The 21,429-nt window shown below is 43.8% G+C and overlaps 2 protein-coding genes across 5 annotated transcripts in view; one reads left to right on the top strand and one right to left on the bottom strand.

Annotated features, from left to right (window-relative positions):
- SRPX2 (sushi-repeat containing protein, X-linked 2) overlaps positions 1–12,715 on the top strand; it is a 26,644-nt gene extending 13,929 nt beyond the window's left edge. The window contains exons 4-11 of the mRNA XM_011954565.1: positions 3,608–3,799; positions 6,217–6,393; positions 6,697–6,823; positions 6,990–7,111; positions 8,209–8,388; positions 8,722–8,855; positions 10,679–10,800; positions 12,231–12,715. Of these exons, the coding sequence (XP_011809955.1) occupies positions 3,608–3,799; positions 6,217–6,393; positions 6,697–6,823; positions 6,990–7,111; positions 8,209–8,388; positions 8,722–8,855; positions 10,679–10,800; positions 12,231–12,411 (1,235 nt within the window). The 3' untranslated portion in view covers positions 12,412–12,715. The remainder of the gene's footprint in view (positions 1–3,607; positions 3,800–6,216; positions 6,394–6,696; positions 6,824–6,989; positions 7,112–8,208; positions 8,389–8,721; positions 8,856–10,678; positions 10,801–12,230) is intronic.
- A 3,183-nt stretch (positions 12,716–15,898) lies between these two features.
- SYTL4 (synaptotagmin-like 4) overlaps positions 15,899–21,429 on the bottom strand; it is a 56,579-nt gene continuing 51,048 nt past the window's right edge. For all 4 annotated transcript variants that reach the window (XM_011954563.1, XM_011954562.1, XM_011954561.1 and 1 more), the window contains 3 exons: positions 20,891–20,990; positions 19,954–20,162; positions 15,899–17,577 (listed from right to left, as the gene is read on the bottom strand). In XM_011954563.1, the coding sequence (XP_011809953.1) occupies positions 17,429–17,577; positions 19,954–20,162; positions 20,891–20,990 (458 nt within the window). In that variant the 3' untranslated portion in view covers positions 15,899–17,428. The remainder of the gene's footprint in view (positions 17,578–19,953; positions 20,163–20,890; positions 20,991–21,429) is intronic.

The following is a 21,429-nucleotide window of genomic DNA, read 5'->3' as shown; positions in this document are numbered from 1 at the left end:
TTTTTTTTTTTTTTTTTTGCTCAGGATTGCTTTGGCTATTCTGGCTTTTCTAGTTCCATATGAATTTTAGGATTGCTTTTTCTACTTCTGTGAAAAATGATGTTGGTATTTTGATAGAAATTGCATTGAATCTCTAAATTGCTTTGAGCAATATGGTCATTTTAACAATATTAATTCTTCTGATCCATGAACACGGCATATCTATTTTTTGTGTCCTCTTTCATTTCTTTCATCAATATTTTATAATTTTCAGTGTATAGGTTTTCACTTCTTTGGTTAAGTTTATTTCTAGATTTCTTTGTAGCTATTGTAAATGGAATTGCCTTCTTGATTTCTTTTAACCACATCCTCGATCAGCTTCCCATGGGCATTCTTTGGGTACAGTTGCTCAGCCACTTACGAAATTTTAACCATATTGTCACCTCTCCTCTATTTCACCTCATCCACATCAATGACATGAAAAGCATTGTCACATGCCTCACTTACTTCCACATAGTGTATCCACCATTTCCCCTGCTCTACCAGTCTGGTGACCCTGCCCAAACAGGAAATTAGGTCAATCTGGAATTACTTGTTCCAGAGGGTTCCTGGAGATCACTACTTCTCTGTGTAACATATACGCCTTATGTTTAAATATTCTAGAACACTATGCTATCAGTGCTGTCAGTGTCACTAGGCTATAGTTCCCAGAGACTTCTTCCTTATTTGAAAACTGAGATTGTGTTTGCTCTTCTCCAGCCTTTCAACGTTTTTCTCTTTATGCTAGGATTTTTCTGGGTCAGAAAATTTGAACTTATTTACAATAGTTGGGGCCTCTTCTACTGTCTCAGCATTTAGCCTGACCTTTATATTTCCCTTTACCGTTCTTACTTATTCTACCCATTCCAATCTGATGTGTATTTTCCTTGACAGACTGTGGGAGAGATATAGAATGGGAGTGATTGTTGAGGTCCCAGTCTGCCAAATAAGATCTTTGTGATATGTGTTGTGGCCTTATAATCAACAGCTCTGCAACTGTAGTGCTTAAAAGACTTTCTGTAATTTGGAGATGGTGTCTCCAGATGGCAGCCATGTGTCACTGCCACAGGCTCAAAAGTAATGCTGGTAGCCCCAAGAGTAGTGTTTACTGAAGAAAAGATTTCTCACTGTCATCTGTCTTCATTCTCCAGTTGCACTCAGAAAGAGGCTCTAGCCTTTCTTTGTTCCTTTGGTGTCTCATCTACTTTTTTTTTTCAAAGCTCCCCCCTTTTTTTTTGTCCCTTAGGATGTGGGAACTGAATGTCCCTTAGGATGTGGGAACTGAATCAACTCATATGGGGCTTTAGCCTTCCCAACCCTAGGCTAACAGACCCATGCCATGCTGTGTGTGTGCATCCTTGGGCAGGTGGCTCTCTGCTTGTTTATATGTGCCCCTTTAAACTCTGAACCCACTAAAGAGTCATTTATTTTGTATAGCCTGTGAGGCATCTTTATGATGCCTTTATGATTTAACAACCCTATAACCTTTTGTGCTCAGTACTGAACTGGGATTGGACTTTCATTCCAAAGAAGCCTTCTTTGATGTCACATTCCCTTCCTCTCTCTAGTTTACATTTTTGTATTATCCCTTAAATTTTTATGTTAAACATACATACAGAAAAATTCACTCTTTTTGGTGTACAGTTCTGTGAGTTTTGACAAATGCATAGGGTCACATAACTCCCACCACAGTATGAGACAGTTCCATCACTTCAAACTCTTGCCCAGTGCTTCCCCTCTGATGTTATTCCCTACCTCTACCCCTAATCTCTGGCAAACACTGATCTGTACTCTGTCACTGTATTTTTGCCTATGTCCCTATATTTTTGTTATATAAATGGAATTCTACAGTATGTAGTTTTTTGAGTCTGGCTTCTTTCACTTCCCAAAATACATTTGAGATTGATTGATGTTGTTGCATCATGTATCAGCACTTCATTCTTTTGTATGACTACACCACAGTTAGTTCAGCCATTCACCCGTAGAAAGACATTTGAGGCCAGGCACAGTGGCTCATGCCTGTGATCCCAGCACTTTGGGAGGCCAAGGCGGGCAGATTAAGAAGTCAAGAGATCGAGACCATTCTAGCCAACAAGGTGAATCCCCATCTCTACTAAAAATACAAAAATTAAATACAAAAATTAGCTGGGCTGTGGTGGCACACGCCTGTAGTCCCAGCTACTAGGGAGGCTGAGGCAGGAGAATCAAGCTTGAACCTGGGAGGCGGAGGTTGCCGTGAGCCAAGATTGTACCACTGCAGGCGACAGAGGGAGACTCTGTCTTGAAAAAAAAAAAAGACATTTGAGATTTGAGTTGTTTCCAGCTTTTGGCAATTATGAATAGAGCTACTTTTAACTCTCATGTACAGGATTTTATGTGGACACAGGTTTTTATTTCACTGGCATAAATACCTTTAAGTGGGATTGCAGAGTCATATGGTAAGTGTACCTTTCTCTATAAGAAGGTATCGTGTTACCTTTATAAGAAATAGCCAAAATATTTTCCAAAGTGGCTGTATTTCTGCATTTCCACCAGACATGTATGAGAATTCCAGTTTCTCTCATCTTCACAAACACTTGGTATTACCAGTTTTTTTTAAGGATACCCTCCCTGATAGATATATAGGTAGTATTTCATTATGATTTTAATTTGCATTTCCCAAATGATTAATGATGCTGAACATCTTTTTATGTGCTTATTTGCCATCGGTATATCCTCTTTAGTGCCATGTGTGTTTATATCTTTTGTCCATGTTCTAACTGGACTGTTTGCTTTTTCAATGTTTTGAGAGTTCTTTCTATATTTTAAATACTAGTCCCTTTTTATGGCTTTGTCTTTTCACAGAACAATTTTTAATTTTGACAAGGTCCAATTTATTAATTCATTAATTTATTACAATTTAATTTTTCTGGCCGGGCACGGTGGCTCACGCCTGTAATCCCAGCACTTTGGGAGGCCGAGGCAGGCAGATCACGAGGTCAGGAGATCGAGACCATCCTGGCTAACATGGTGAAACCCTGTCTCTACTAAAAAATAAAAAAAATTAGCCGGGTGTGGTGGCGTGCGCCTGTAGTCCCAGATGCTCGGGAGGCTGAGGCAGGAGAATGGGGTGAAAGCGGGAGGTGGAGCTTGCAGTGAGCCGAGATTGCACCACTGCACTCCAGCTTGGGCGAGAACGAGACTCCGTCTCAAAAAAAAAAAAAAATTTAATTTTTCTTTTATTAATTATGCTGTTGGTGTCATACCTAAGACCACTTTGCTTAGCCCTAAATCCCGGTGACTTTCTCCTGTTTTTTCAAGTCCATGATCCCATTTGAGTTAATTTTTGTATAAGGTGTGAGACTTAGGTTGAGGTGGGTTTTTTTTTTTTTTTGCATATGGAAGTACAAGTGCTCCAGCACCATTTGTTTGAAGGCTGTCTTTCTTCCACTGAATTGTTTTTGCACTTTTGTCAAAAATAATTTCAACACACCTGTGTGGGTTTACTTCTGGGCTATTTTTTTTCATTGACCTATTTGTCTGTCTTTTCACCAACACCACACTGTCTTGATTACTGTACTTCTAGCTTGTCTTTCTTCTATTGCTACAGTCCCCCGATGGTGTTATACATTAAATATCCAGGATGGAGAAGCCACATGCTACTCACCGAGGGGAGGAAATTATCACAGCAGCCTGGGCACACGTTGTGAGCTCTCCTGTGACCGGGGCTTTCGACTGATTGGAAGAAGGTCGGTGCAATGCCTGCCAAGCCGTCGTTGGTCTGGAACTGCCTACTGCAGGCGTAAGTTGTGTGTGTGCATATGCTGATGCATATATTCGAGAGAAGCCAGCCAGCCAGCTGCTGAGGGTATATGCCTGGAGGTGTTACTAATATGCCCTTCTCTCAAGTACAAATTGAGAATATTCCACAAGCCCCCCAGCAGGGCCTTTCCCCATCCTAACATTCGAGTTCAGTTTCTCTGGGTTACTGTCCAAGCAATATGAGCATTTAAGGAGCAACCATCTCTTCTGACTCGGGGAGCCCAGGAGTGCACAGCCAGAGCTAAGGCTTGGGCCTGAGGTCTGATGTGGACCTAGATCCTTCTGGAGTTCCTAAGGATGTGTGGTCTTAGACTCTTTTCCACTTGTGGTCAACTGCTGTACTTCCTGGCCTACAGCCTTAGAAGACCTTGGCAGTGAAGCTATGAAACATCTGCTATTCTTCATTTTCTTCTGAAAGTCAGAAGAAAAATCCCTAAGTCTAGAATGTGAAAACACTGATATATACACATTCCAAATCATTTCCCCCTTCAGCTTCCAAATCTCTACCTCTTACTCAAGTTCCACAGCCTTTTAGCAGCTGAGCTTTTCCTGTCCATATGTCCGTGGCAGAACACCATTCGTAGGACACCCATGTATGCACAGCCCTGTATTGGTCACTTCCTGTATTACTCAATTCTTCAAATACTCCCAGGCTGCTTATAGATGAATGGGATAGAAACACAAATGTGTGCACATGAATGTCATGTAACTGGATGCAGAAGTGCTGAGCATTCATAAAGAAATGGGGCTAGTCAGAGAAGACGCTGTAGAGGAGAAGAGAAGCTGGATAGCCAGAAAGCAGGCAGTCACCACACCCCTCTCGGTGACTGGAATTAAATTGTTTCAGGACTTAGATCCCATCATTTTCAACATGAATTTGAATCGGTCTGACACAATTGAAAAATACAGGGCTGTAAAGTACAAGTGAACATAAAATCAATTAAAAGAATGGTGACATACATATTTCCAGGTGCCTACAATGAGTCAATTACTACATTTGAGCATTGAATCTAGCTTTGACTTTCCTCATAAGAGACAAAAGGGCAAATGCTTTGGATCTATCATATTTCCTGTCATATGATACTAAGCAAACACATTCATCTGAAGAGACAAATCTTTTCTCTTTGCCCTGATTTCAAGAAGGTCATTTTTGCATAGGTCTTTACAAAGGGACACTGGAAAACAGAAAATGCAATAATCTTTAAGTCTTGTTTGCCAGGAAACAGAATGAATATAGCTTATACAGATCTTTATTCAAAGCTTCAACAATTAAACTTAGTCAGGATTAGAAGTTAGACAACCTAAAGGAATATATGGCCTCCTTCTCTCAAGTATCAGGTATCTCCAACAAGACTTTAGTAAGCATAAGCTCACAATTAATCCATGGTGACAGGCTCCACCTCTGCCACATGTGGTGTCCAAGGCACATGGATTCCTCTTTTACCAAATACCACACCTGGCCATCCAGGCACTGCTCTGACTTGTATTCTTGCCCAGACAGAGAGTCAGCCCAAGTTGGCATGTAAGTGAGCCTCAGCTGGGCAGTGCCTAAGGAAGCCCCAAAATTGTATGAGTATGCCTGGAGGAGAAAAGCAGCTTTGAACGTGCTCAAGGGCATCTAGCATTTGAGGAATAAGAGACAAAAATTCACAGTTACTAAGGCCCTAAATGAGCCCAGAGGATATATGCATTGTCTCTTTTAATTTATACAACAATCCTGTGAGGTATCCACATTTCCACATTTCACTGAAGAAAACACTGAGACTCAAAGAGATGAGGCAACTTCTTAAAGTTACAGAGCTAGTAAGAAGTGGAACTGGGATGCAAACTCAGGTCTGATTTTTTTTTTTTTTCTCTTGATAAGTTGTTTTACTTCCCCCTCTAAAATAGATTCTATTTGTTTAGAGAAGTTTTCAGTTCACAGCAAAACTGAATGAAAGATATAGATATTTCCCATTTATCCCCTGCACCCACACATGTACAGCCTCCCCTGTTGTCAACATCTCCCGCCAGAGTGTTACACTTTTTACAGTTGAATGAGCATACATTAATATATCATTGTCACCTGAATTCCATAGTTTACATTAAGGCCCACTCTTGTTGCATATTCTATAGATTTTGGCAATGTACAATGTTAGGTCTGATTTTGAAGTCTATATGCTTGGACAAGTAATTTACTTTTTTGACACCCCTCTGCCCAAGGGTGCTGCTATACTTTACGAAAATACAAAGACAATTAGGGGAAAAGGCAGTTCGGCACAAAAATGTAAGGGCAGTTCAGGTAGGGTTTTTGTATTTTCTGCCCTCTCTGATACGTTTCTCCCTGTGCTAGATGCCCAGACATCACCTCCACATAGTTGCACAAGCCACTGAGCTTGCCACTTGGTTTTCTCTTAGAGATGAGATGCCACGCACTGCCATTCATCACTAGTGGCACTTACACCTGCACAAATGGAGTGCTTCTTGACTCTCGCTGTGACTATAGCTGTTCCAGTGGCTACCACCTGGAAGGTGATCGCAGCCGAATCTGCATGGAAGATGGGAGATGGAGTGGAGGCGAGCCTGTATGTGTAGGTAAATGCTGGTTGCTCCCAGTTGTCCTGGTGCAAAGAGCCACCTCAGCATTATATCGACAAGAGATGTGGAATTCTCACCACAGAAGGCATTCCTCTTAGCTATGAGGGTAGCACCCTGGGTATTTGCTGAACAAAATGATCTTCTCCCCTGGAGTTGGGCTTCCTTCCCCAGTTTCCCTGAGCACCTTGAACTTTTTACCTACCCAGTGTGTGGTGTGTGGTGTGTGGCACTGCTTCAGTGGATTCCCTCCAGGGAAAGCAGGGGGCCCAGGAGTCAGCACTTGATTTTTCACCTTGGCAGACATAGATCCCCCCAAGATCCGCTGTCCCCACTCACGTGAGAAGATGGCAGAGCCAGAGAAATTGACTGCTCGAGTATACTGGGACCCACCATTGGTGAAAGATTCTGCTGATGGTACCATCACCAGGTGAGCCTGAATAATGGATGCCGCTTATGCCTTCCCTCGGCTTCTCTCAGTCATTCAGGCTGGTCACACTGAAACTGCACAGGCTAAGGTGACAGTGGGGATGTGCCTCAGACTTCAATTCTAAGGGTTTCTTTCCTCAGTGTTTCTTTCACCCTGTCCCGTGCAGGGTGACACTTCGGGGCCCTGAGCCTGGCTCTCAATTTCCTGAAGGGGAGCACGTGATTCGTTACACTGCCTATGACCGAGCCTACAACCGGGCCAGCTGCAAGTTCATTGTGAAAGTACAAGGTCAGAAAGAATTCTTTAGTTTCCATATTGTTCATTAATCCTTCTCTACCCTGACCCACCCCATGTCTCTCCTCTCTATATCTGGAAGAGACACACCTCATTTATACTGGGGAGGGAGAAAAACAAGTTCACCAAACAGGCTTATTTAGGAAGCCAACATTACATGTGCATACACATGTTTCTGAAACCTTTACTCTCCAACAAGACTCTCATCAACAAGACTCTCGTTATCCTAAATCCAGATAAAATTCACAAGGATATTCTTTATCTGTTTCTTTTCTTAGACTTCAAAATGATCACATGTAATCTGCCTTCATTCTATCATTCACCTCTGCTAAAATTGGTGGTATCGGCTGCCTGATTCTTCCTCTTTGCTTTGTGTTGTATTGTTTTGTTTTGCTTTTCTCATTATAAAGATAATTAAGGCTTATTGTTGAACATTTGATAAATAAGGAAATATATAAAGGGGAAAAATGTATTACCTCATCATCCAGAGGCAACTGCTATTAGCTTTTTGGTATTTTCCTTCCAGTCTTTTTTCTATACATACTTTAAAAAATATATAGTTGAGATTATACTGTATATCCAATCATAAATCATCCTTTTCACCTTTCATTAACAAAGTAATTGTCTCATGTTATTTTAAAATTCTTCAGAAATATTTTTAATGACAGCATAATATTCTACTCTAAGAATATATCATAATTTGCTAAACCCTTCTCCTACCAATGAACATTTAAGATTCCTCCAACTTATTTCTGCTATTAAGATGAATTCTGCAAGGTAGTCATCTTTACACAGCATGTCCATAAAGTCTGGAAACAGATATTATTTTCCTTTAAAGACTGTCAGTCTTTTGATGACAACATGTATATTCACCTGTGTTTCCAGACTTTACAAACCTTTGTCTGCATTTCAGATTTAATTCCTTAAGAAAGGAAAATTCCAGCTCCATCCCCAGCCACTGGAAATATAGAAAAGCCATTTTTCTGATCATCCTAAGTCTTCTGGTCTAGAAAGCCCAGCATGGGCACCCTCTTAGCCTTTCCTTCTTATAAGGAACACCATAACTTCTAACTTGAGCTCCTCCCTGACAGTGAGACGCTGCCCAACTCTGAAACCTCCGCAGCATGGCTACCTCACCTGCACCTCAGCAGGGGACAACTATGGTGCCACCTGTGAATACCACTGTGATGGCGGTTATGATCGCCAGGGGACACCCTCCCGGGTCTGTCAATCCAGCCGCCAGTGGTCAGGTTCACCACCAATCTGTACTCGTGAGTGAAACAGGGGCAAGTGGATGTGGTGATTTGGGGAACTTTGGAGGATCTTCCTCATGGCACAGGGGTCCAATAACAATGTATATGATGTGGGAATGGGGGGTTCTGGGATGTGTCTAATTTAAAGACTAACATTCCCCCATAGACTACTGCTACCCCAAGAAGAAGTGTTTAAAATCTCCAAGTATTGTTTTAGGATTTCCCCCAAGGGACAGGAGAAACAGCCAGAGAGAGGTAACCTGAAAGACTGGAACACCTCAAGATGTTAGGTTACCTAAGCTGGGATGGAGGAGAAGCTGTACTCTGACTGGTCACCTGCTTCTGCCCTAGCTATGAAGATTAACGTCAATGTCAACTCAGCTGCTGGTCTCCTGGATCAATTCTATGAGAAACAGCGACTCCTCATCATCTCAGCTCCTGATCCCTCCAACCGATATTATAAAATGCAGATCTCTATGCTACAGGTAAGGCCCACTCCCCTAATGAGGGCTTATCTCCTGTAAATTACCCCTTACCTTTTCCAAATCAGAGATGTTCTCTGCAGCACAAACCTTACCTACTTCCTGAAACTTTTTGTGGATAGCATTTGATCAGTTTTACCATAGACATATTTAGCACATTTTTGAAACTGCTTTTACTGAAAAGGCAATAAAGTCACTGGAGTGGTGGCTGTGACTTGCAGGGAGCTGGGTGAAAGATGGGAAGGGAGTGTGGCAAAGCACTCTGAAGAGACTTGCAAGACAGCTATGATCAAATGTAAATGTTGGGAATTAACTATGTTTATGTTTTCAAGGAATAAGAGCACTAACGAACACTTATGCAGTAAGTGCTACGTAGGTATCCATTACTGATCTATGGGTTTTACACATATTCATCCAATTCTCACAACAACCCTTTGGAGGTAGATACTATTGTTATCCCCATTAAATAGGTGAGGAAACTGATGCATAGAGATTAAGTCACTTGCCCAAGCTCACTAGCTAGTAAGTGGTGGAGCTGGGATTGAACACAGGGAGTCTGGCTGCAGAATCTGTGCTCTTAGCCACTAGCAGGAGCAGAAAAGAAGGAAAAGCATTATGATATCTCAAAGTAAAATGAGAGAGTTGCATGACAGTTTTTAACATAAGAGATACCTAGCCAAAGCCACTGGTAGGGAGAGGTCGATAGGACAGAATAAATATAATTATGGGGACTTATAAAAGAACAGGCTAGGTTACTGAAGATAATGCAGTGTATGCTGACAAGACTAACAAAAGCAGCTCTGGGGAGCTGCAAGGGGCTGGATACCCACGTGGGAGAAAAAGCTACTTAGGAGGTTTCTAAAGGTTGAATCTTAGAAGTTGCTCAGTGAACATTCAGGGGCCCAGGATGGAAGTAGTTTTACAAAAAAAAAAAAAAAAAAAGCTGGAGGGTCTAGACCAAAAAGGCCTTATTCATCCAGAGACCCAAAAAGGATGACCAAGGCAACAGTTCAGTTGGAAGCAAGGGAGTAAGAACAAGAAAAGGAACCTGTCAGCCAGCATAGTGACCCTGAGGGTGAGGACTAGAAGAGAAGCCCAAAGATGAAACAGAGTGGGGGTGCCGGGCAGTATTCAAGGTCTCTTTAAACCTCACCCTGGTAACTGGCTAGTAGGTAATCCTGCAAGACAAGGCAGGATGGAGATCCGGGGTAGGACTGCAAGCTGTGCTGCCCAGTGCGAGGAAGGTAACAAGGGGTAATGAAAAGAGCACGGGGCACAGTTTTGGAGAAATCCTGGAGACTGAGCGAAGGCCCTGGCCAGGTAGCCTAATGGTAAAGAGCACATGCTTGGGCAGGGGGCATCAGTCCTCAGTTTGAATCTTGGCTCAGCATGTTATTGTCACTACCTGGCTTGTGAGGGGTGTTGTGAGGATTAGATTACATCTACAAAGCATTAGGTTTGTGTATTCAATAAACAACAGCCATTATCATATCACATTGGCTATTCATTAAGAACTTATGTAATTTAAAACCTATGCAAAGTTAAACAATGATTATGTTCCTGCAATTTAGTCATTGAATTTCTCTTCTCTACCCAACTTTGTGTAACTGGTTTCAGTAGAATGAAGGAAGCACTGTTGGGGCAAGTACTTCAGGAATGACACAGGGAACAGGTTGTTGTAGACCCCACAGTGTGATTACGTGATCACTGGGGGAGAAGGGGCTCCTTTCCCACACTGCTTCATGTGGTCCCAGGAGGAATCAGCCAAGTAGCCTTAGGTTTGAACACACAGCCCTGTTGTGTAAAACGTTCTCTCTCCCTCCCAGCAATCCACCTGTGGACTGGATTTGCGGCATGTGACCATCATTGAACTGGTGGGACAGCCACCTCAGGAGGTGGGGCGCATCCGGGAGCAACAGCTGTCAGCCAACATCATCGAGGAGCTCAGGTCCAGGCTGGGAGGCTGCCAAGCGCAGTGTGGGGGAGGGTGGCTGGGGCCCAGGGAGAAACCCTAGGCAGGACACTGGCAAAAGCGGACTATTGGGGAACCATCAGACACTACTCTCTCGGGGCACTTCTTGTGTTTGAACTCTTATGGGTTCATTAGGTAAGACCAGAGAATTCTTTACTTTGGCAGAACATCAGAATCAAATGAGGGCTTAAAATACAGATGACCAGGCCCACCCTAAACCACCTTAGGAATGTGCTTTTACAAAGGCACCTGAGGGGACTCTGAAGCACAGCCAGGGCTGAGACAGTAAACCCAAACTTGACTCAGATAAGCCCCGGCTCTTGTTTTCTGGCCTCATCTGTTTGCCTTCATTCTCCAAAGGAGCAAAAGGCATCTTTTTTTTTTTTTTTTGAAATGGAGTTTTGCTCTTGTCGCCTAGGCTGGAATGCAATGGCACGATTTCAGCTCACTGCAACTTCCACCTCCCAGGTTCAAGCAATTCTCCTGCCTCAGCCTCCCGAGTAGCTGGGATTACAGGTGTGCGCCACCATGCCCAGCTAATTTTTGTATTTTTAGTAGAGACAGGTTTCCCCATATTGGCCAGGCTGGTCTCAGACTCCTGACCTCAGGTGTTCTGCCCACCTCGGCCTCCCAAACTGCTGGGATTACAGACATGAGCCGCCATGCCCGTCACAAAAGGCATCTTTAAGCACTGAAATCTGAGTCATATCTATCAACTCCAGGGGAAGAGAATATTAGAGGTGACAGGTAATGGAAGAAGTGGGTCTTTCTCATTATCTATCCAGTATCACCCTTCTAATACCTTCACATATATTCAGGGCCAGTAAAGCCATTACTGCTCTGTTGTAGAGCAGTGCCTCTAAACAATAGAGAAACTGTACCTGCCTCTAGAGCGCAGTCTCAGTGGGGACAGAAAGATTCAGTCCCAATTAGAGAAGAGACTAGAAAACACTCAGAGGGAGACTGCAGACTTGCAGCTACAGATGGAAGAGTTAACCAGAAGGTATTTATCAGTCTAAGGACTGCCATGTATGATGTGCATACACAGCACAGTCTCTGCAGCGGGTGGCCCCTGGAGTCACCCTGTGCAGCCTGCACAGCAATATGTGATAGCCCCGCTTAAAAGGGCCTACAATGAAAGCACTGCCTGTTAATAACAAAGCTGTCGCAGCTGAGGTGAGGAAGGGGCTGCTCAGCAGAACTAGATGCATAGAGGCAGCAAGAGTAGAGTCTGAACACAGAAAAACAAAGAGACTTGAGACAGGAAGTAGAGGGGATGGGGACCAGGGATGAGGTGGGGAAGGAATTAGTCCATGAGTGGAGGTGCAAAAAGTCAGAGGGTAGTAGAGCCTGGGGGGATAGGTGCCCAGACAAGGTCTCATACCTCCCTGGGCTGCTCTCTCTAGGCAATTTCAGCGCCTCACTCGCTCCTACTTCAATATGGTGTTGATTGACAAGCAGGGCATTGACCGAGACCGCTACATGGAACCTGTCACCCCTGAGGAAATCTTCACATTCATTGATGACTACCTACTGAGCAATCAGGAGTTGACCCAGCGCCAGGAGCAAAGGGACATATGCGAGTGAACTTGAGCCAGGGCATGGTTGAAGTCAACGGAAAAGCTCCTCTAGTTAGCTGAAACTGAGACCTAATAAAAGGAGGAAATGGTTTCCCACAGTTCTAGGGACAGGACTCTGAAGGGGGTGAGTTTGCCAAATCCTACAACGTTTCCAGGCATCCTTTTAGGGCTGTTTAATAGTTTCCCTAGAAGCTAGGTAGGGACTGAGGACAGGCCTTGGGCAGTGGGTTGGGGGTAGAAGTTCTTCCTTTCCTAACCCGGGCCCCTGCCCAGCTCTCCAAAGTCTTTCAGAAAAGTAAATCCTAAATTCACTCACGAACTGGCTGTTTTAACTGGTTCCTCTACCCCGAGGTGACAGCAGAGGGCAGCATGAGCACAACAGAAACCAGCTTACACTTTAAGCAAGTGTAGCTGGATTTTCCTTATAGGATGAGGTAGCAGGGTACAAAACTTTTTTCTTTTTTGAGACGGAGTCTCTCTCTGTCGCCGAGGCTGGAGTGCAGTGGTGTGATCTCGGCTTATTGCAAGCTCCGTCTCCCGGGTTCATGCCATTCTCCTGCCTCAGTCTCTCAAGTAGCTGGGACTACAGGCGCCCGCCACCATGCCTGGCTAATTTTTTGTATTTTTAGTAGAGATGGGGTTTCACCGTGTTAGCCAGGATGGTCTCAATCTCCTAACCTCATGATCTGCCCACCTCGGCCTCCCAAAGTGCTGGGATTACAGGCGTGAGCCACCACGCCCGGCCCAAAACACTCTTGAACTTGTTTGTCATTTCCCCTTCTAGGGCATTGGGCAGCAAATGTTATCTGAACCATCACTTCACTGTTAGGAAAACCCTGCAGTGGGAGAGAGCTTGGGAAGATGTATCCAATCAGAGCAGAATGCTCTCTGGGGCCCTCCAGCTGGCTCAGGGAAAAGAACCCCTTCTTCCTGAGGCCTCCCGTTTCTGTAGCAGAAGGCAGACAATTCTCTCCCTTCTTCAGAGGAGTTCCCAGCTTGTTACTTAGGAAACATCAAAACCACCACTGCGGGTTGCAGGGAAAGAAAAGCAAAACAGACTCGGCCTCATGTATTAACTTCTTCAGATACTCATCCCCTTTTGAGAGATGAGCACAGAGCAGGTGGGAGCTATAGCAGCACAAAAATCAAGCCTTACCAGGCCTAAAATTCGAGGTGGAGCCACACACAGATCCCTGCTCTGACTGCAGTCCCTCTCAATGGTGTGCCAGTGTCTGAAAGAAAAGTGTTCTCTCCCTTGCTGCTGAGAAGCTTCTTTCATACAGTCATGAAACCCGGAGTCATAGCTAAGACTCAGCAGCCTCTCTCCTTCAGCATTACTCAGGGGGTCATCAGTGGATGACTTCAGGGGAGAAGGAAGCAGGCTGGATGGGGAGGCAGAGCTCATAATGCTCGAGCACTATGTGCCAGGTGCTGTTCTAAACTCTCTACTGATTGACTCTGAAGTCTTCACAAGAACCCTATGAGGTAGGTACTGTTATTAACCCCATTTTACAGATGAGGAAATTGAAATTGAGTGAGATTAGGCAATTTGCCTAAGATCAGACAGCTAGTAAGTGGCAGAGTCAGGATTTCAACACCAGCAGCCTGGCTCTAGAGGCATAATGTTCTTAGACATTATGCCATCCTGATGCTACTTCTTTTCCTACTTTCCATTTAAAGACAACTGAAAGCTGTAAGCAAGGAGAAAGTTTCCATGTTCTATAATCCTGCCCAGACACAAGGCTCAGAGTGGGCTCAGGAGGAAAGAGGGAAATGAAAGGCTCTCAACCTGAGAAAATTCAGTCTTGAAAGCAGAGTGATGGGACATAAATCATGAGCCCAGAACAAATGGGGGGAGCAGTGAGTCAGAGAGAAGCTCCTTCCACTGGGGTTTTAGTGGAAATCTCATTCTTTAAATGCAAAATAAAAAATTAGGGAGTTGCTGGGTAGAATGGAACACGGAGGAAATGTTCAAAGTTGGAGCAAAAAGGTCCCTTCTCCCTCTTCCCTCCAGGGAAATATGGGAACTGTGAGAGGCAGCAGGCAAGTTTTGGGCAGAAGGCAGATACAATGAGTTCATGTGGGAAATCTCTGGTCAGACTAGGTCTGTGGTTCCAAAGGCAAAGACTGCACCTTGGGCGAGATGAATGCCCTTCCTTGTGTTTATCGCTAACACTTCAAGTGGCAAGCCAGGACATGCTAGCAGGTCAAAGGCCCAAACAGAGCAGGCCCACTATCTGCGAAACAGAGCTCCACCTGGACCTGACTCAAGGAACATTTATATGCAACTGAGGAGCTTTTGTTTAATTTCATTTTGAATAGTCAAGGCAAGTCAATCTTGCTTTCTTTATGTAAAGTTTTACAGTAACCTCCTTTGTAGTCCTTTGAAGATGAGGATTTGAGCCTAACTTCTAAAGTAGGGGAGAGACAGCAGCAGAATAAGGCCCACAGCCAGACCCAAAGGGGCTACCCCGACCCCTGTATATATTGTACCTCTCTCTCTGCCCACCTCTCTCCCACTTCTCCCCCATGCCCCACTCTCTCTTATCCTGCCTGTCCCTCTCCCCTACTTCTCTGTCTATCTCTTTCTCACATACACACACACTCACTCACAAGCAGTACAGTCACTAAGTTGGCTAGGTAATACCCAAAGCATTCTGATTGTCCTACTTTTTGTAAACTGAACTTATTTAATACATTTTAGAAGAGATGAGTCATCTCTTCCTTTGACTCTTCACCCATAACACACATATCATTCTCACAGGAGGCCGCATGGTGCAGTAGTCAGACTTTGGTTCAAAGCCCAACTCTGTCACGTGACAGTGGGCTTGAGTTTCCTCATCTGTAAAAAGGGAAGATTTCCTACTTCATAAAGTGGTTGGAGAAATTAAAGAAATAGTATATGAAGCCTTGTACATAAGCAGCATTTGACATATATTAATGCCCTTGTGCACAAGAGGTCAAGAATTGCTTGGGTTCTGCCTAGAAATCGAGAGCCTTATTTCTGAGCTGGGTTACTTGGCACCTGTGTTATTTCTCTCTCAAAACTACATAATGGTAGGAGGAGTAAAAGAAAAAGTCCCTGCCTCCCAGAGAAATTGAAGGATCCAGAAAGAAGTGCTTATAGCAGGGAATGTCTTCCCTCACCTCCTGTATGAACATCTCTCTCCTTCCTCCAGTATAGGAGGGTCTACAAAGCTAAAGGAAGGGTTCCTTTGTTACGAGACAGAAAAGTGGTGCCACTTTTAGGATGATTTCTCAGTTCTCTCCTTAGATACTAAACACAAAGGACAAGGGATGAAGCTCAGCAAAGGTATCAGGCATTTAAGGTATCAGGCAGCAATGCGGGAAAAGGCAAATTTTCTTCAATCAGCACAGGATGGTTAGGGAAGAGCATTTATCACTTTGGTTCTTATCCTTCAAGCCATGGGAAAAGCAACAGTGAGTTAGGACATCAGAGACAAAAGCATTTATAGAACTAACAAACGCAAACATTTGACAAGTGAGAAAGCTTTATTAAAGCACACGTACATGTCGGGGGGTGGGAAACAAAAGAGCAAGTTACAGCCCGGGATCCCAAGTTATGCCTTCCATTACAATTGCAATCCACACCAAATCAATCTTTGAAAACATTCCTCCATTCGGTTCATACATACAATAGAAACCATTGTAGCTGCCCTTAATCCAGTGTCCTTATAGGAAATCAGTTAGCAGCTGATTCTGTTGAAAGGGATTTCCTCTCTGCTATACACTCCTTCCACACACAACTTTGGCTAGAAACGCTTATAAGAACAGAAAGGTCAGTTTGGATCAGTGAGTACCAGAAAATGAAACTTAGCTCACTAGACCCTTCTCTGAAAAGCCTTAACACACTACACCCATGTAATATGTAGGTCAAATTTAGGAAACAATAGCAAAAACAGGAACTGAAAGCTCATCAAGCAGGAAGTCAGAACCACAGGGAGACTTTGTCTACATTCCCTTAGAGCCCTTAACAGTCCCTAGCCTGGAGAAACACTGGGCCAGTTGAGATAACACTTGGTTCTTCTGACTGACACAGTGGTATGTAGACCATGCTGTTTGATAACACACCCCAGACACAAACACTAAGACAGATGTGGTACATGAGGATGAATATATCTCATCTTTCATTCGAGAAATGAGGAGCTCTCTCTCCAATGACTGCAATATCAGTTTAAAATACAGAAAATTCAGCATGGGCTGTGAGACACTTTACCCTCAGTCACTCTGGTCCTCTGAGATCAGCTAGAAGCTCTCACTGGGCATGCTCATGACTTTTAGTCAAAATACATTATCTAATTGAAGTGCTTTTCTAAAGCAGCTCCATTATAAGAGTCCCCCAAAGGTCTAGTAAAGATGTCTAGAACTGGAAAAAGCTTGGGAATTCTGTTAGCATTTCAAAGAAAAGCATTAGACCAAAGCAAGGTGGAAACTGCTTAAAAACTAGAACAGTTAAATTTAAAAGCCAAGTTCCAGAAGTTTATCAAGGTAGAAAATAAGTTAAAAGCATAAACTGGAGAGGAGAAAGAGGAAGGAACTACTCACCTCTCCCCCACATTCCTCTGTCTTTAGTAACCCAACCCTGCTTCCCAGAGCCTTAAAACCCAGACTGGTCCTAATGCCAAAGGTAGCCAGGGTTTCCTAGGGAAGCAGGAACAATGATAGCAAGACAGAAGATAAAAGATTGTTTTAAAATATGTTTTTAAGTTAAGTAAACCTTATAAAGACATAAGGAAAAATGGACTCTGAAAATATACTAGATTATACACAGAAACATTTTGAAGAGATGCTTATTCTTGAGACTGCTTTAAAAAGGAGAACAAGTCTGCATCACTCTAGCCAGCATAATGAGATTTGCAGAAAATACATGTTTGTACACACACACACATACACACACACACACATCTATACACACACATTAAATTATAAATCTTTGCTCTTGGTTTCTTCACTTCCTCTGACTGGCCCTTGCCAGGGCTGGACCTGCAGAAGAGGACAGGGACTCATAAACCCAGCTTCTGCTTGGCCATTGAGGAACGGAGCTGCAGAGTCCCTTCTGCCCAAGACCCTGGGTACTGTCGCATCTTCTGCCACAGGCTCACTTCTTCCCCAGTCGAGTCCATCCAGTCCACCACTTCCCCATTACTGTTCCCTGAGGAGAAACACCAGAGGAGGCTAAAGAGGGGCCCCACTCTCAGCCCACCAGGGAAGATGGGTTGTACAGCAAGAGTAGCCACCCCATAACAGTTTTCTGTGAGGATGGGCTGATGGGCACAGCAGTCTGGGAAGTGCTCCCTCACCTGTACTCCTGAGACTCTGTCAAGAGACTCTGGGTTGGTGAAATCAGACTCCAAATGGCACGCAGTTACTAGAGACTTTGTATTCTGAGGCTGTTACAGAGTTCTAGCGCCTGACACCTCATGCCAGAGCTATTGCCAAATGTACTTAAACTTTTTCCTTTTATTATTATTGTTATTATTATTTTGAGACAGAGTCTCACTCTGTCACCAGGCTGGAGTGCAGTGGTGTGATCTTGGCTCACTGCAACCTCCGCCTCCTGGGTTCAAGCGATTCTCCTGCCTCAGCCTCCAGAGTAGCTGGGACTACAGTACTTAAACTTCTTCCTTTTATTATTATTATTATTTTGAGACAGAGTCTCACTCTGTCACCAGGCTGGAGTGCAGTGGTGTGATCTTGGCTCACTGCAACCTCCGCCTCCTGGGTTCAAGCGATTCTCCTGCCTCAGCCTCCAGAGTAGCTGGGACTACAGGCCTGCACCACCACGCCCAGGTAATTTTTTTTGTATTTTTAGTAGAGACAGGGTTTTACCATGTTGGCCAGGATGGTCTCAGTCTCTTGACCTCGTGATCCGCCCGCCTCAGCCTCCCAAAGTGCTGGGATTACAGGCGCGAGCCACCGCGCCCGGCCAACTTTTTTCTTTTAAAGCTAAAGACCTCTCCTCTAGCTGCAGACTCCAGGTCAGAAATGAGGATCGTATGTGGCCCCATTCCTATTCTCTTGTATATTCACCCATTAATTCAGCAAACATTTATTGAGTGCCTACTGTGTGCCAGGTACTCTTCTAGGCTCTAGAGACACTAGTAAACAAAGCAGAAAAAGTCCCTGTCCTCAGGCAACTTTCATTGGAATAGAGAAGACAGAAAACATACAAGTAAATAAGAGTATTTCAGATAGTGAGATTAACATTATGATGTAAATAAACGGGTGATGTGTAGTGCCTGATTCAGGACCTACTGTGCAGATGGAGTGGTCTGAGAACTCTCTGAGAAGGTGACATTTGAACCAAGACCTGAAGGATGAGAAGGAACCAGACTTTCCATTCAGAGAAAACTATAATTGCAAAGGTTCTGAAGTGGGAATGAGCTTGGTATATTTGGAGACCAGAAAGTTATGTGGTTGAAGCATAGTGAGCAAGGGGAAGAGTGATATGAGACGGATCAGAAAGGAATAGAGGGCACAGGTTACACAGGGACCTGTAGACATGGTAAGAACTTTGGATTGTTTTCTAAGCACAACAGAAAGCCACTGAGGGGTTTTAACAGGGGACTGACATGAATTGACTTACATGTGTAAAAACATCAGTCTATATGCTTCATGTTAAATGTTCTGTGTGATTATTAATATGTAAGTATATTAATATACAGGTGCAGAGACTGGACAGAGGGCAAAGAAGAGGATCCGAGACTAAGCTCTACCAAGCACCAACATTTAGAGTTTGGGTATAGAATGCAGCAACTACAAAGAAAACTGAGAAGGGGTGAGGAGTAACTTAAAAGGGAATCAGAATGCAGTGTCAATAGAAGTTCAGTGTTTCAAGTGAAGAGGAGTGATCTACTATGTTAAATGGTGCTGAAAATTCTAGTGAGATGAGAACAACACTTTGGCAAGAGCAACTGCTCAGCAGAGTGATGGGACAAAAGCAGATCACAGTGAAGGAGAGCTGAAGGAGAGGTGAGAAGTGGAGACAATTCTTTCTAAGAAACTAGAAGGGGAACGTGTGGTCAAGGGAAGGTTTATTTTTGTTTCATAAGATTGGAAATACCAGAGCATATCTGTATTCACCCCTGGTAGGTAGGGAGGATGAAACTGAGAGATGAAGATTATAGAAGTGAGGTCATTGAGAAGGGTGGGGGGAGGTGGCCCAGAGCACTTGGAGAGAGCTTGGCTTTTGCTAGCAAGGACCCTTGTTTCATTATTAACAGGAGGGAAGATGGAATGTATAGGTACATACATATAGGTAGGTTTGTAGATTTTTTTGGTGGGAAGATTATGGAGTTCCTGGCAATCAGGGTTACATTTATCTGTGCATATATCAGTGCATGAGCTCAGCCTTCCCCTAGTCCTGGCACATAGTAGGCACTCAATAAGTATTGGCTGAATGTTAACTGAAAGGAAAGAAGACAACTTTCATCACAGAGGAGCTTTGTGTTGGGGGGGCGGGGGTGGTAATAGGACTAAAACAGACAAGAAGCCTTCAGACAAGTGAGGATGAGGGAGGGGATCTCACCAGTGCCAACACCCAGCCTGACCCCTCCCAGGAAGTCATTGCTGGCCAGGGGCTCCCGGTCCCACACAGTCAGTTCCAGGCACATATGTTGTAGATCTTCCAGCCTCACACCATTGTAGACAAATGTATGGTTGTAGTGAGGATTCAGGGTCTTCTTCATCACAGGAGTTTTACGTTTACTGGCCTTGTTCCTCATGGGAAGGAGGTATCTGGCAGAGGGCGGGGAGTAATCAATAGCCTACTCAAAGCTGGCAGTTATCTCTCTAAATTCCCCTTTCCCCTACCACAGGACTAGCACAGGAAGATGAACCCACATCCAGATCCTAGTACACACGCCCCTCCTTGAATCTGCTGAAGCAGAGTTCCCACTATCTCTACTAGATCATTCACCTGATTCAATTCCTTTAACCTAGAGAGAAAATGAATGTAATAGTATTAGTGAGGCTATTCTGTGCTCCACTGAAAATGGGTTTTAAATATTTGGCTCTGTTTCTACTAGACAATTTATCTCTTTAAATAAAACCAACAGTAATATCTGTAAGCTTAGCCAAACATGATTTCTAGATAAATTAAGACAAATCTGTCATTTGGGGAAAGCTTAAAAATTGTGGGAAACAAAGGCCTGAGTTCCCAAATCTAGACAGTCAGAAGGCACAGATTTTTACCCAGAATTAATTAAGAGCATGAGTCAGACAAAAGTCAGAACCTGTCTACAACCCTCTTATTTGGAATATCAAGTCTACAGCCCAGTCCAAACTGGGCTCAGAGCAGTGCAAAGGTGGTGGAGGTTTTGTCATTACCTAATTTCAGGAACAAATTTGGTTGCCGGGAGTGGTAAGACACACTGGATAATATCCACAGAGAAAGTTAAATTGGGTTCTTCTCTTAGCTCTCTTGTTCTGAAACTGGTTAGTCTGGGGCTGGTCTAGGGACTCACCCCTTGACAAAGCTGTCTGAAGTCCCTCCTGCTTTGGCAGCCGTCAAGTTCTTGGCTTCTTTGATCCACACCTGGAGCTCTCCCCCTTCCCCACCTTTACCTGCAAGGGATGTCAGCCATAGCAAGTGAGCCCCTCACACCTCTAGGTTTATCTTGAGCTTTGTTTATGCAGCACTTTCTTTCCTTGCTCCTAAAGGCAGCGAGCTCCGTAACAGAACCATGCCTGTCCTGTCTCCTCAGTGCCTAGCAATAGGCGCTGTATTAATAACAACCACAATATCAATAAATGCCTATTGAAAACTGGCTATGTGCCAGATACCATGTTAAGCATTTAATTCTCAAAACAACTCTAGGAGAGTCACACTATTTTGGTCCTCATTTTGTATATGAGAAAATTGAGGTTTAGAGACATAAAGTTGCCTGATATTTGTTCAATTATTTAAAAAAGAGGGAACTCCGTTTGAGTTCTTGATTCCACCCCTACTTCACAGGACACACCAGGCATCATCAATTTCTTTTTCTTTTTTTTTTTTTTTTTT

This window comes from Colobus angolensis, unplaced genomic scaffold, assembly GCF_000951035.1.
Source record: "Colobus angolensis palliatus isolate OR3802 unplaced genomic scaffold, Cang.pa_1.0 Scaffold385, whole genome shotgun sequence".
In the NCBI taxonomy this organism is placed as follows: domain Eukaryota; kingdom Metazoa; phylum Chordata; class Mammalia; order Primates; family Cercopithecidae; genus Colobus; species Colobus angolensis.
Note: the sequence above shows the minus strand (reverse complement) of the source record. Positions and strands in the feature narration are given on the sequence as shown.